This window comes from Clupea harengus, chromosome 4 (genome assembly GCF_900700415.2).
Source record: "Clupea harengus chromosome 4, Ch_v2.0.2, whole genome shotgun sequence".
NCBI lineage: Eukaryota > Metazoa > Chordata > Actinopteri > Clupeiformes > Clupeidae > Clupea > Clupea harengus.
The window spans coordinates 19,918,665-19,934,090 of record NC_045155.1 but is presented as its reverse complement, the minus strand read 5'-3'; the positions used below and the strand labels follow the sequence as shown (position 1 = coordinate 19,934,090).

At 44.9% G+C, this 15,426-nt stretch overlaps 1 protein-coding gene across 10 annotated transcripts in view; it reads right to left on the bottom strand.

The window, feature by feature from the left end:
• Positions 1 to 1,100: 1,100 nt before the first annotated feature.
• camta1a (calmodulin binding transcription activator 1a) overlaps positions 1,101 to 15,426 on the bottom strand; it is a 368,250-nt gene continuing 353,924 nt past the window's right edge. For 3 of the 10 annotated variants that reach the window (XM_031566618.2, XM_031566625.2, XM_031566624.2), the window contains 8 exons: positions 13,871 to 14,049; positions 13,113 to 13,356; positions 11,802 to 11,873; positions 10,151 to 10,171; positions 9,720 to 9,919; positions 9,165 to 9,239; positions 8,464 to 8,494; positions 1,101 to 6,807 (listed from right to left, as the gene is read on the bottom strand). In XM_031566618.2, coding sequence (XP_031422478.1) covers positions 6,775 to 6,807; positions 8,464 to 8,494; positions 9,165 to 9,239; positions 9,720 to 9,919; positions 10,151 to 10,171; positions 11,802 to 11,873; positions 13,113 to 13,356; positions 13,871 to 14,049 — 855 coding nt within the window. In that variant the 3' untranslated portion in view covers positions 1,101 to 6,774. Of the gene's footprint in view, positions 6,808 to 8,463; positions 8,495 to 9,164; positions 9,240 to 9,719; positions 9,920 to 10,150; positions 10,172 to 11,801; positions 11,874 to 13,094; positions 13,357 to 13,870; positions 14,050 to 15,426 lie in introns of all 10 variants that reach the window. The other 7 variants (XM_031566620.2, XM_031566619.2, XM_031566621.2 and 4 more) reach the window with 7 other exon arrangements.

The window sequence follows — 15,426 nt, the reverse complement described above, 5'->3', positions numbered from 1 at the left end:
GCCAGAACACGCAGTGCCACTCTCAAACCAGGTTCACCATTTATCCCAAACTTGGTGTGAAAGGGTAACGTTAGGCAGGAATATGTTCATTTCTAAAATAACTGAGTTTGGAAAACCAACGGGAACAGATTCTTTTAATGCCAGTTCACCACAAAACTAAAATCTTCGGTCCTCATCTATTCCCCCTACCCTGTTCATCTATATGGGTCGTTGATGCCAGTAGAACCCTGCGCTAGATTAGAAGGTAGATTTTCAGTTATTTTCTCTCCTGTTGATTTAAGCTAACCCTGCAATAGTGGACGACATAACAACGCAATAAGTCCAGATCAGAGAGATAGCAGTCATTAGTCAGAGCCGTCATGGCATCAGACTGTAACTTCAGTGAGGAGGGAAGTGATGGGACTTACCTTTGAGTATAGTAGTAGAGGTAGGTGTCCAGCGCGGAGGCAGAGGTGGAGTGTGTGAGGTGCTGCCATTCCTTCACAGCCTTATATGCCCACACGGTCACCAGCGTCCAATCCCCTGGGGCCAAAACACCATTACCTGCCCCATAAATTTGCAGGTGATTCACCCTATCAGTGGCCTCCGTCAGTGCACTGCCCATCCATATGTTGTGCCTCACTAGCAGCAGGGCAGAAAGTGCCGACGCAGCAGAGACCTAAGACGTCATCAAGGTGTTGAGCTATGAGCTACGGTCTACTCTTAACGTTAGTGGGAATATGGAGCGTGACGCTTCAAGATATTGGAACTGATTTCCACCGTCAGAACATAAAGTAGGGGTTTGACCCATAGCAAGGTGACTTAGAAATAGAATAATGACACTACTGAGAGTTCTGGTAATCGATTTAAAACTTTGAATGGAATTTATAGACATTCTGTGTGACACTAAAGACCATCTTTGGCCACTTAGTCACTGAGGTATGACGTTATTGGATTTTGCTTGAATTCTGGAAAATATATTATTACACCATTCAGATGACAGTAATGTCTGAAGCATTTGATGTGTGTGTGTGTGTGTGTTTATTCGTACTATTACTATAATAGCCACTAGGGGGCAGAATGGAGTTGTAGCACAGACCACACTGGATGGAAAAGCATGATTTTTTTTCTTCATTTTTGTATTTTTTATTATTTTACAGCAGAAAGAATATAAAGCATTCAGAAAACATCTTTCATATTTTTAAGGGCAATTCAAAATGTTTTGCATGGCTTCAGCAGCTGAATTCTTTTTTTTCTCTTTTTAAACATATCCATTGTTTCAGTGACGCTTTAACATGCACAATTACAAAAATAAAACTTACAAACCAGAGAGGAGGGAGTAGAAGAAAAAAAAGAAAAAAGAAAAGAAAGGAAGAGTGAAACAAAGAAGGGGAGGAAAAGGCAGAGGGCTACATAACAGGGAGAGGCAGATAGAGGGGGGGAGAAAGAGAGGGGGAAAGACAGCAAGATGAGAGGAAAAAAGATCTAACACTAGTCATCTTACATGCAAAGTGTTGGAGGCCCCACTACCTGGTACAAAAGCAGGGCTGAGTCTTTTTTTCTTGGTGTTTTTCATGTTTTTTTTTTTCCTTTTTTTTTGGGAGATGATGAAACGTGCAGCTCGGTAAAGGGTGTCATATAATCGCTGTCCATAAACTACTGAGTACTAATCCTGCAATACTTGCATTTGCATAAGAGTAGGTCAACTACGGGTGTCCAATTGGTTGGTTTTCCGCAAGGGTCTACAGGTCTCCACTTCATAAGAAAATAATGTTTATTGCTCTGTGTCCATGAGTGGAAAACTTTGTGAGATGTTGCGTGCTGTGTTTTGTTTCGTTGTCTCTGCCCTGTGTTTCCAGTGTGCCTATGGGTGTGAACCACGGGTGCGTAACAAGACGAAGAGGAGGAAAGGCGGCCTTTCACTCTAACTCTGTGGAGCATGATGGGAAGTAAGCTTCCAGTAGGTACCAGTAAGCTGACCTGCAATACCACACAAGGACCAACCTGAAGCCAATAACCAGGTAGATTCTGACACAAAATGTGTTCAAATGAAAATTCACCCATATGTTATTACAAAACAACGTGTTTGTGTGGGATCACAGGGACAGTGTTCAGCCAGGGAGCATTTTAGAGTAAAATCTCACACAGCTACTCATCTACTGCATGGCAGTGGTAAACTACTGTGGAATACACACAGGAGAAACTGTAGCGTATCCATATCTCATTGGACAGTAGATGCTTGATGGTTAAGATAAGTTTGTTCCCCAAGAATAAGGGGAACAGCGGACAAAGAGACATCTCCGTCTAAGACTATATACTATGTGGCGAAGCTCTAAGTCCACTATCATTGGCTATCATAAGGAGCATCAGTTAACAGCCCAGTCATAGTTCAGGGAGCCTCACCTGCCTGATACAACATTAAGAGGAGTGAATGGCTTCCTTTGTGCGGTCGAAACACATCACTCAATGCTTGACATATTGTGAGCCTCATTTTGGGAGGAGAGGGTGTTGGTCCTTCAGTTCTACTGCAGGTCAGCCCACTCTGGAGTGAAAAACAGAGAGGAAAGAAAATAAAAAAAGGGAACAGCGAAATGACTTCTCACGTGTCACACTCCCGGTTGTTTTCTCCGGAGACACGCAAGCTCATTTAGTAACGGGGGAACACTGCTTGAAGGAGGGACCGCCCACGTGACTCTGACTCTCCTGCTAAGGGTGTCCTCAGTGACAGGCTCCTCCCCTGTGTCCTGCTCCACTTCCCACTCCTCATTTTGGCACCCTGAGTAGGAAAAAAACTACCAGAGGGAGGCTGGCGACTCTCTACGCTACGATGAGACTAGTGTGAGGTTTTCTCCTTGTCTGTTTGTCTGTCTGTCTGTCCACTGGGTAGGACCAAACTACCGCTGTCATACACACTGAGATGCACACAGGAAGAATGCAGCGGTGTCTCTTAAGGTGGCCTGTAAGAATCCTTGGACCTGCTGAAGTGTGGAGGATCTTTCTCTAGGAATCTGGGACAACTGAATCCAAGTCAATGTACGTAATAATTAAATTCAAAATAAAAAAAATGAAAAATAAAAACTTAAACAAAGTCTTGCTGGCCATGTACGTGTGAATACTGTTGGGTGCTAAGTGTTTTGATATTTAATTTAGTAATTTTTTTTAGTTTTCTTGTTTTAGGTTTCTCCTCTGCCCTCCCTGAAGAAGCCCTCCATCTTACAAAAAGTTCTGTGACACGAAAAACCGCCGTCCTCCTCTGTACAGAACACGTCTTTAACAAGTCTACCTGGCTACCGATTCTACAAAAATAAGCATGCTTCGGGTGTGCAATTCAGCCACCCAGGTTTCTATGTACCATGCAAGCATAATAAGACCTTCTCAAGGTGCCACAGCAGTGCGATAGCTGACATCCTAAACCTCTACTGGAGAGATGAATGCAAGGCAAGAATAATGGACTGATGAGATCTGTCTGTTGAGGGTATTTTTTCCGCTGGAGACACTAGTTGGGCATCATGTCCTAAAGCACTGGCAAACTGTTGGCATTCCAGAGAGTTGGCATAGACCCTGAAGCCAATGAAAATAGGGGAAGCCTAAAACACACAAAGGATTTTTGCCATCAGTGAGAGTGGACTGAGGATTGTGGGAGATTTTGGGAGGGATCGAGGTTTGCAACCTCTACTATGAAAGTCCATCTACCACCAGTGTGTGTGTGTGTGTGTGTATGTGTATAGGACGCATGCTAACTGAACTAGGCTTGCCACAGTCGAGATGCAGGTTGATTAGGCACTTCCCACTCAGTCACTCCAAACCAAATGTATACATACAAAGTCATAAACCCAAATAGAACACAAAAAGTAAACAAAGTTCCTTACATCTGCATGTTACAAATCAATACACAAAAAAATTATCGCATAATGACAAAACTGACATACTGACAATACAAAGAACAATTTGGAACACAGGGTAGTCTTTGCCATACATTCCACACAAATACAACTCAATCGGGATACCATCAGTGTAGGCATTTCCCATGACATTCTCACAAACAGCATCTTTGCATTCAGATAGCGTCAGTGCTCCTTTTCAAAAGCTGTTGCAACACTAAGTGACACTCACAGGATTGGCACATCGCCAGCTGACAAACAAACAAACTGGTTGAAAAAAACAATAATAAAAGTTGGCTTCTCTGTGATGCCATATTTTCATGTATTAGCACCTATGTATGTTCAGACCTCTCTTCAGCGTTTGGACCAGAATACTCCTGTCATTACCCCTAGGGTTTCATTTCACTGTTCGCTTTGTATGTTGGACAGGGGAAACCATTTAGACGGCGTCCTTAATCATCTGAAACCAGCATGCAGTAAACAACTACTAGTGAGAACATTTTCCTTGTGACACCGTAACACTTAGCCAGCTGGTGCGTACATAGACTCCCATTCAGACAGAAAATTGCCTATTTAGCCAAAAGGTCTGGCGCTTTCCGGGTCACACAAGGTAGCCATTTGAACAGTTCTCATAGGAGCCATCTTTCCATTCTCTTACAGATGGTGAGTGCTAGCCAATAGCAAAGCAGTTTGAATGTTGCCACTGGTGATAAAAAAAGGGATATGTGAAAGACTTCAAAGTTGCTTTAGAAAAAAAATGCTCTCCTTGTGAAGAGTGTAGCTCTTTCTGTGGACGGTCCTTGAATTGTGACGTGTTGACGTTTATGCAAATAGTTTTTGTTGTTTGATTATCTGTTAAGCAAAGATGAACTGTGAAATGATAATTCTGTTGTTAAGCAATATAGCATTCACAATACTTGGCACCATTGGCAAAAGATTCTTGGTAGCCCCAAAATAAAATGGATATGAACAAAAAATGTAAACATAACCTTAAGATCATTTTGCTGATTTTCTCCTAACTCTAAATACAGTATTTTTTCATCATTATTTTTTTTATTTTTGCAATAAGGTCATGCTTTAGCAAAATGTTCTTCTCAAGAACATTCAAAATAAAATAAAATACTCTTATAGTGAAATAGTCTGAATCATTTTACAGAGCATAGCCACTAATGCTTTTAGTCCATTTTTGTACCTTTGTTCATGTCTTCATGCATGTGTCTCAGTTTATCCCAGATATTTACACTATGTACAAACAATACAACCATACTTCTTAGGCATTCAAAGAAAACTATACAAATATTCAGTTTATGTTGCTTACGGTACCTGTTTTGTCCCCATTTTAATGAATAAAATAATATATTTCTAAAATACAATCCCATTCGGATAAATGTTTTTTTTTCTTTGCGAACCTGCAACTTTCCATATGTACACAAACCGCTCAATTGTCAAAAATATGGATTTGTCTAACCACTATTGAGGGACTCGCTCAGGGACCCCTCAGAGAATCTCTAAGACATCAAGGCAATGTATGTGATCTTTCACTTCACAAAAACCTTAATGGTCCGTGAAGTTCAAACATAAACCTTTAAAATGAATAAACCAATGAATAAAACACAATGGTGCAATTGGTTTGCTGTCAGGAGATAAAACTGAATGACACAAGGCCAATTGAAATTAGAAATAACACATGGTTCATCACGTCGACACCTAAAGAACTTTAATGACGAACTCTAGGAGCTGTGGGGGAGGTGTTGGGCACTGACTCCATGGCGAATAGGAGCCCCACGACAGTAAACTCTGTAGAAAAAGACTAAGGACAAAGACCACACTTCAAGCATGCCACGGACAGCACGGACCTGAGCGCATGCAGCTTCCTTGTGCCTTGCGGGTTCGTTTCCCTCTTCACTCATTTTGAGCGAACAAAGCACCGACGCACGCTCACACACACACACACGTCGCAGAGTAGCACTGATATCGACTTGTAATTAAGACGATCGTGGTATTGATTCAAGCAACGGACCAAAGGAGAACAACTGAAAACAAGACAAACAACAGTTTGCATACCCCCCCCCCCCCCAAGCTATAATAAATATTTAATCAGTTAAAATAATCGCTTTCGACAAATTTGATTCCCCACCAATTCTCATCAAAAAAAGACATAGCAAAATAAGATTAGTGTTTACTTTGCCCACACCTCTCCTACATTCATGTGAGGTCGTGACCCTTCTTAACAAAGGACTGGGTAGATATCTGCTTTATGGGGATGATGTCTGATTCAGGCTGTGTTGTTTGTTTCCTTCGGTATGTGTACAAATGGGTTAGGAATTACCAACAATTTTTGGTTCCTTTTTTTTTTGTCTATGATAGGATCGAAAAGTCACATAAAAACATAAAATACACATAGAGCCTGGTCTCTCTCTCTCTCTCGAAGTTCCCTTTGTTGGTTCCATAGCTTCTCTCGGCTTGTTTCTTGTGTTCTCTGTCCTCTGTGTCATCCTCATGATGTCAGGGGTTGTCCCCAGCATCCTTGCGTTCTCCCACTATTCATGCTTCCAGAAACCAAAAGGACAAATTAATCCATGAAAAAAGTGCAAAAAATGTCATGAAGCGAATGTCCTTTCTTTAATAAGTCTCCCCTTTGCAGAGTTTTTTTTTTTAATTCATAAAAGTGGCCTTTTTCCCTCCTAAAGAAAGATAGAGGAGATATGAAAAAATGCTGTTGTACATGTACTCGCAGGAGTAGGATCAGCAGGACCCTAGTAGGAATAGTTGCAGTGTTCTCAGTGAATTAGCATTTCGTTTTCATTTTTTTTTCTTCTGTTGTAAAACGTCTCTGATTCAAACGGAAAAACAGAAAAAAGAGGAGTCTGGAGAGTGATGTCGTCACATGGTGAGGGGGCTCTTCCGCAGGGTCTCATGTTCCCTGGCCTTTCTCAATTCTTTCACTCTGGAGAGAGAGAGAGAACAACACACACACATAGCAGCTTTGAAACACGCAGGCAACATCCAGGCATCAACACACAGCAACATCCTCTGCAACCTCTGAACTTTGATCCCAGCCCACCCCTCCCCTTCAATCCAGTTTCTCATATTTGACCAAACAGCAAAGTAGACATTCAGGTACTCATAGCGAAACGACAATCAAAGTTTTCTTTAGGGGTGTCGACTCCTACAATGTCAAGGCTGGAAGTAAGAGATAATATATGCTGATGACTTAATCATCCAAAATCGAAATGTTTTATCAAAACAACATAAGCCAGGGGTCAAAGTAATAACTGAAACTTTGTTAATGAAAATTGGTGTCTGATCCTCCATATTGGCCTCGGAAAAGAGATACTCTTTCTGCAAAGGAAATAATAGATTTTCCAGTTCATCAGCTTCTGTTGAAATGCCCTTCTTTTTGTTAAGTACCTATCACTGAAGTTTATATGGAAATGCAGACTTTCATTTCACTTACAAACTGACAGAATGATGCTTTGTGAATTGGCCTATTTAAGTTTCATTCTTTTTTCCCCCCCATGTGCCATTTCTCTCCGCTCCCCTGAGTCTTCAGAATCTAGTCTAATGGGAAAAATACACGTATTTTTTTGTCTTCTCTCCTCTTCTAATCTTATAAGTTCACAAAAGGAAGATTTGAAGTCATTAATGTGGGATGACAAGAAATCTGCATCACAGTGTATATCAAACAAAACTTATTCCTTATGGATTGGAAAGAGAATAAAGGCATTACCATCTTCACAGCAGTGCATATACAATAAAGTGCTACATTGGCTTGAAGCATATGTACTCATCTATAACCTTCTGTCAACTGCATCTTATTCTAAGTTATCAGAGAAACAATTTCTTCCTTGCAAAGAGGGGACAGATTTGTCCCATCACACTCAGCATAACCACACCAGCGACACAGTCGCCTTCTGTGAGACCACATCCACCCCAAACAGGAAGTGACATAATTCGGAGCATGCCTACAGGTCATGAAAGCAAGGCCTATAGTCGTCACCAGGCATGCAACATGGCCACGTAGTTATGACCACCTCTTAGTTCTCTAACATCTTCATGATGGCACAAGAACATTTTTTAAAAAAAATAAAGAAAAAAAATGAAAAAATGAAAAGATGACAAACAAAAGAAAGACATTTCCGTAAATAGAGAGAGAGAGCAAACGCGTGAGAGAGAGAAAGGGAGAGAGAGAGAGAGAGAGAGAGGGAGAGGCTTGTTTAGTGTTGTGGTGTACATTGTCATTCATGAGCATTGGTTAGTCAGAGAGCGGTCGAGCTACTGCACATCTGCTCTTTAACTGAGAGTCACAGTCCATCTGTGCTTCCAGGGGTCAGCTGTCATGCAAGCAGGCAACAGGCAACAGTGATGGAGGAGAAAGGAAAAGAGGGAGAGAGAGAAAGAGAGAGAAAAAGACCGAGAAGGAATGAAAGAAACAGAGAGGGGGAGAAAGAGATGGATGAAGTGGGAAGGGGACTCTCAGAGTAACCATACAGTTTAAGAAAGAATGAGCGAGAAAGAGAGAGAGAGAGAGAGAGAGAGAGAGGGAGGGAAAGAGAGAGTTAGAGAGAAAAGCACAAACTTGAGTTGCTCAGGCTGCACTCACCCGCTTGAACAGTCTATGGTCCATCAAAGGGCTTTGCATTAACAGCAAAACAACAACAACCAGACAGCTATTAGCACACAGTAGGGACCGTGAGAGAGGGGGGATACAGTGGGGGAGGAGAGGGAGAGGGGGGGGCTTCTGCAAAGGTGTGTACAAAACCCTGACCCCAAACCCCCCCAAACGACAACTTCTAAAGCACTGAAATGACCCCTGACCCCACCTAACCCCCCAATTCATGCTGTCAGTCCCTGTCTACGTCAAAGGGTTCTGTACATCAGCTCTCATCTCTCATTTCCTTAATGCTCTTCTCCAGTGCTTGGCCTCTCTTAACGGCTGTGGTCAGATTACTGTTGTGCCTCTGCAGAGCTTGCTGCAGTGGTGTGCAGTTCAGATAACTCAGATAAGGCTTACACACCCTGACTTATTGAGGCCAGTGGGGGGGATACATTCTTGCTACTGTTGGGTGTGTGTGTGTGTATGTCTCCCTCTCCCTTTCTGTAGTGTGTGTCTCTGTGTGCGTCTGTGTCTGACAGCATTGAGGTGGGGTGTGAGGTATGAGTGTGCATATCAGTGTAACTATATGCACGTCCTCTGCATCTAGTTATGTTTCTGTGTGTGTGTGTGTTCACTGTATAGAGAGGAGAGAGGGAGCAGTGTTGGTGCGGCTAGACTCCAGCAGAGGGCACTGTGGGGGTGGTTACCTGTGGCGACAGCGGCGCAGGAACCTCATGATCTTGCGAGCGGCCTGGTCTTGCCTCTTGGTGAGCAGACTACTTCTGGAACACACAGGAGCAAGAGCTTTACCATCACGGTGAGCACTGCTGACTAACCATACACCACAACAGTATGCAGCCAATAACGCCCTGCACTGCGGCAAATGCACTTTCAATTGCAAGTTTCATTAATTGTCAGCAAGGACGTTGAGTCTCAAACAGTGATATTATCACAACAGCTTGGGCTCAGAGTGCAGTACTCCTTCAGCTGAACTATCGGACCATGCTCAAGGTGTCTACAAGTCAGGCTATGCTAGGGGCTCTGTGCCTCCTTCTTATTTAAGGAGGTCCATTCGATTTGGGTTTAAGGTCATTCTAATCACTGCAATGTTGCTTATGCTGCTCATTGACAGGCAGACCGGTTGTGCGGTTTCTGAGCCAAGAGGCATTTAGCTATATAGTAAAGTAAACTACACTATATCCTACTATACTACAATATGCTGTACTATACTATAACATGTTCCTGGCCTGGTGTGTCCTCACCTGAGTTTGTGTTGCACCAGGGCGGCGGTGGGGGGGCGGCGGTGGGGCCGGTGGCGGCCAAACTCCTTGTAGCTGCGGTAGTATTGCTGGATCAGCATGGCTGCCCGCCGGCTCTGCTGGAACTTCTTCTGCTCGTGGTAGCTACGGAACTTACTCTGGATTAGGATGGCGGCCTGCGTCATCTTCTTATAAAGTGCATACTGGGTAGGAGCATGAGGAGAGGAGACACAGGAGAAGGGGAATGAGGGGAGGGGGGGGGGGTAAAGGGAGAGTTCAAAGGAAGAGAGAGAGACGCAGAGAAATAAAGAGATATTGAGACAAAAAGATATATTTCTGGTATCAGCACAAGAATGTCAAAATAGAGAGCCTTGTTGCAAAGGGCATACTTTAGGAGCACTTCAAAGGGACAGACAATAGGAAGAGAATGTTACCTTCAAAGCTATCCATGTTAGCTTGTAAAAGAAAGAGATGAGAGGTAAGGCAGAGATTCACTAAAAGGAGAACAGTTCAGGTCTGCAATACACAGCAGCAAACCCTTTCAGGAAGCCCTTTACAAGTGCAGTAAGTGATTCTAATCCAATGCACTTCTTGTCAAATTCAGCGAATATATATCCTCTATATCCACTAGCTGTCTATTCTGTGTGCACGCTGAAAAACAGCTGGTGTTTGTACGCAGCCCTGACTCTGTAAATGGGAAACAAACAAAGTGCTTCTGACCGAACCACACAACACAATTCCAGCCAATCAGCAGCAGGGGGCGTTCGTGCTCGTGCACAGGACCGGGGGAAGGGGAGACGGTAAATCTCTCTTTCCAAACGTGGAGAGACCTCTGAAAGTTGTCATGAAGACAGATGGGGAGGTTTCTCCTTGACAGGTGGGTAACATTAGTTTTGCTATGTTTCAGGTAATGTTAAATTACTTGCCCATGCAGCCTACTTTATAGCTTGCCAAAATATGCTGTTGTTGTGCTGTCACCTAGTGACATAGAAACAGGAGAGTCGTGAGGTTCGCTGTCTGGAGCTGCTGTGCAGGCTCTAGGAAACCGTCTCGTCTTCTACATTTTATCTTAGCAGCAGCAACTGTAGCGAGAGTTTGCTAACCCACAACCTAGCTAACGTCAGTTACATTACTTGCCGTGTCGTTTTTCGCTCTATGTCATGGTATTTGTTTGTATAATGTTTTTAACATTATGTTCCAAAACTAGCAAGCTAACCACCTAAAAGGCATGCAAAAACCTCGCAAACACCACCAACAGCCCAGTTGACACTGATATAAACTTGCCAACACACTGACTGGTGTCTTTTGGCAGTATAGCTGGCAATGTCATGTTGTGAAAGCTTTTCTTCCATTTTTGCAGGGTATTCCAGCCCGGTATACAGAACTACATAGGGCATATCCTGGATGACTAGTGGGAAAGACACAGGTGTTTATCTGTCCTTCACATGACCATATGCTATCAAAATTATTTGAGGATGGTACCAAAACTAGTTGCCTATAAAACCATACCTCAAAAAGTGTCAAATTGTTGCAATGTGTTACTTTAAAAACACAAATTTGCTGTCACAGTGGGATTATTTGGAATGATGCATAATTCGAAATTCTATGCTAGGTGACTTCACCTTCCCTGTCAGTTTAGCTGATAATCTACAAACCTACAGTCCTATCTCTATTTTTTTAACTATGAGAAAGAGACATCCACTTCCATGCCTTATAAAGCTGGAATGTCTAGGCCGTGTCAAGCACTGGCCCTTGGACAGCAGACACTCTGGAGTCCGCCATATTTCTCTTTTGGTCAGCTAGCCCAGTTGTCAGTGTCGTTGTCTTGGCGATGTCCATGAATTTGGGGGGCAGAGCTTCTGAAGGAGCACTAAAGGGAGGGGTGTATTTGTTTGGTGATAAGTGGTGCTACTACTGGTATGCTAAAGAGAAAGGATATTCTGTTTGTATTAGTAAGAGTGAGACTTATTTTCATGCCTCCTGGAGCCAAAGCCTGTATGCTAGTCTTCCTAGTGGATGCAGGCCATGACTTGACTGGGGTATCAGGGAGATATGAAGGTCTGGAGACAGGGGTGGAGGACGTACCTGTTTATACTTCCTGTAACAGCGCTGAACAACGGCAGCAGCTACTTCCTGTTGCTCCCGTAGCGGTCGGCCCTGTGGGAGAAGAGCAGAGAGGTCAAAGGTCAGTGTCAGGAGGGGTTTGCTCCACAGCCAGCCGTCACCTCTGCAGTCCTCCCGGCCAGACGCCACGACTCTAGCAGTCCACACCCAGGAGCTGCAGAGAGGTACTTTGATGATGAGAAAGAGAGAATGAGAGGGAGAGTGGGAGAGAAAGACTAAGTACACATACAGAAGGAAAGAGATAAAGAGAGAGAGGTGAGATGGGGGGGGGGGTCAAACTGACAGATGGGACGTCCATTTAGAGTTACACATAAACAGACGAGGGGAGAGTTAGAGTGTGTGAGAGAGAGAGAGAGAGAGAGAGAGAGTTAGACACACAGACAGGGAAAGACAGGGAAAAAGGGAGGGAAAAACAGAATGAGAGAAAAGGAGGGAAGGAAAGACAGAAAGAGATAGAAAAAGAGACAGCTAGACAGAGAGGTGGGCTGTGCCAGCATTCCCGCTCCGATTCACCTGGCAGAGCTGGAGAACAGATGCCTCAGAAGGACAGGGAACAGTTTGAGATGTGGAAAGTCATTATGCACAGCCGCGGGGGGGGGAGGGGGAGTGAGCGAAAGAGAGAGAGAGAGAGAGAGAGAGAGAGAGAGAGGAGAGGAGAGGAGAGGAGGAGAGAGCAGCGTCCATCTGCAAAGCCTGTAGCACTAAGAGTTGAATGATTGGGGTTTGGGTGAGAAAGGAGAGGAGAGGAGGAAAGGAGAGCAGCGCAGTCGTTCCCTTTAAGCCAGGCCATGCACTGCTCAAGCCACCAGCAACCTTTCCCATGCGTAAGCCACAGGGACTGCAACAACTAAATGTGAGGGGTCTGAGTCTGAGTGTGACGTTTTTGTGTGTTTGTACAGAGGAGGACAGACAGTAAGACAGGAGTTTGTGTGTGTGTGTGGTATGTGTGTAAGTGTGCATGTGTGAGTGCAGATCACTGCCCACCAATTTCACCTCAAAGAAACTGTAAAAAAAACACAACACTTAGAGAAGCTGTGCTGGTGACACAAATGCCACTGAGCCTCAACTCTGTCTCTTCCCATGGACAGATGGGAACCAGCACCTCCTCACACACACCGATTAACCTGACCCACCCACCCACCCAGCCACCACACGACACATACACATCTGCACTACAACACAACAACACAGCTCCAAGAGCCCCACGTGAAGACACCACTTCTCACTGGCGCACACCCTCACTGTTGGCTGTACCTGAGACCTGGCCTGTACCTTGCACTTGTGGAAGGCGGTCTGCACCAGCCGGGCGGCCTCGTAAAGCTCCCTCTGCTCGGGGTCAGACAGCGTGAGCTGGGCCAGGTCCCGCTCCACCTTGCTGTTGGAGGCGCTCAGGAACTCGCTCCACTCGGCCGGAGAGGGCAAGCCGGGCTTCTCCAGGGGCCCCTCGTGCAGGGGTGACCCACCAGGGCTCAGGCCGGGGTTGGACGAGGGGGTCAGGGGCTCGCTGTACAGGGATCTGGGACAAGGAGAGTGGTGAGAAAAGAAAAAAAGAAGGTTTTATAGGTTTTTCAATGCCAGTGTTCAAACTGCACAGGGATCCAGTAGAGGACACATAGGCTTTGTTCAGACAGCCTCCCGGCATTATCCATTGTTACACTGCTTCATGTCCCTATAGTGTGAAAACATATATAACTAAGAAGGACTTTCACTGAGGTTACTTTCATCTCAGTTTCATCTTACATTTAATAAGCAAGAAATGAAGATCATATATCAGACTGTATATGAAGATCTGAAAGAGCTGTTCTTTGGACTGCACTCTAATATGAAAGTCTAATATGCTTTACACGGGTCACACTGACAATCACTCAGAGACAGCAAGAGATGTCTTTAGAGCTCAATGTTCTCAGTTCTATTGGAAAGACTTCATGAGGCATGAGGCATCATTCTGTCGATCTTCCTTCCCGTCGTTAAACTACAGGCAGGACCCATGTTGTGATGGCGATCGGCATCAGACTGGCAGGGCAGCTCACCGGAGATGGATGATGCTGGGGAGGTGTTCGGCATCGCCCAGGTAACTGGCGAGCCAGCTCATGGTGTTGTTGACGCTGGCGCTGTCCAGGGGCACCGGGTCCACGGCCGCAAAGTTCTCCTGCTTTATGCGCTCGGGCGTGGCTTCAATGATGTGCTCGGCCAAGGTCATCATGTTCGCCTGGGGAGAGATTTACACACACTCTTATTCACACAAATGCCACATGCATGTCAATGAGGGCCTGAACAAACTGCACTGCTAATCACACATGCATACGTAATGCATGAAGAACACTTAACAGCTTTGGCATACATACACACACACACACACAGACACAGACACAGACATACACAGACATACACACACAGACATACACACACACAAAACGCACACACACAAAACACACACACACACAGACAGACACACACACAGACACAGACATACACACACAAAACACACACACACACATGTATTTTCTTGGTGTTCAGATTTGTGCTGAAAATGAGGTTTGTGCATGCACAATGCCATATTTACATACATCACTTGTCAAGCTCTGTTGCCAAGATCCCAGTGTTTACCAGTGGATCACACACAGTACAGAGCATATAAACCCAGAGCTCTGAGCAAACATGCCTACACACACACACACCTACAAACAAACACACACACACCCACACATCTACACATGAAAACACACACATATCTACACACACAAACACTACCCTCCCCGTATCTGAGTGCCAGCATGGCCATCCTCCTCTGATGCGGCTCCTCTCTCTGCCGAGCGTGACAGAGACGAATGGATCGGCGAGTGCCTCTTGGCCGGCCGAGTGGATCAATGGCTGGAGTTTATTATGTGGTGGAGGTCCAGCCTGCCTGCCTGTGAGCCCGTGTGTGAGAAAGACAGAGAGATCGAAAGAGAGAGAGAGAGAGAGAGAGAGAAAGAGAGGCCAGCTCTTGCCCTGCTCACACGTCAAACAGACATCCGCTCTTTATCCTGTGAGGCAGGCCAAGTTAGTGACCGGCGGCTGACCGACCCGCTGGCTGGCTGGCTGAGGCACAGGAGCGGCGGGCGCGTGCCAGCTACCTGACGGATGGGCACTCGATGCCCTCTTGATTTTCCACGCTTCAGTGTTTGTTTTGTAATCCGGGCGCTATTTAGAGGCACTTACATCACGGAGGGTGTGAGCGTGTGTGTGAGCGTGTGAGCCGGCGGCCGGAGATCAAACGGCGGGGAGCGTCTGACGTGGAGCTTTGCCGTGAGTGGATGCAGTCTCTCTGGTGCTCAGAGGCAGAGGCAGCAAGAACTGATACAACATGCCCATGGATCTTCAAATAATGTACATTGATCACTTTAGGAGGTGCACATGTATAGTTCAGCAGCAATTGTGGACCCACCATCTAGATGTTTACCATTATGAGTGCTGCGCAGATATATAAATGTTATAGGAGTATGTGTGCAAATATTTAAATGCATGAATGTGTCAGTTTGAGGAAATTGCACATTCACACATGGCTTATGTGAGTGAAAGAGTACTAGTCAAATAGACTCATGTC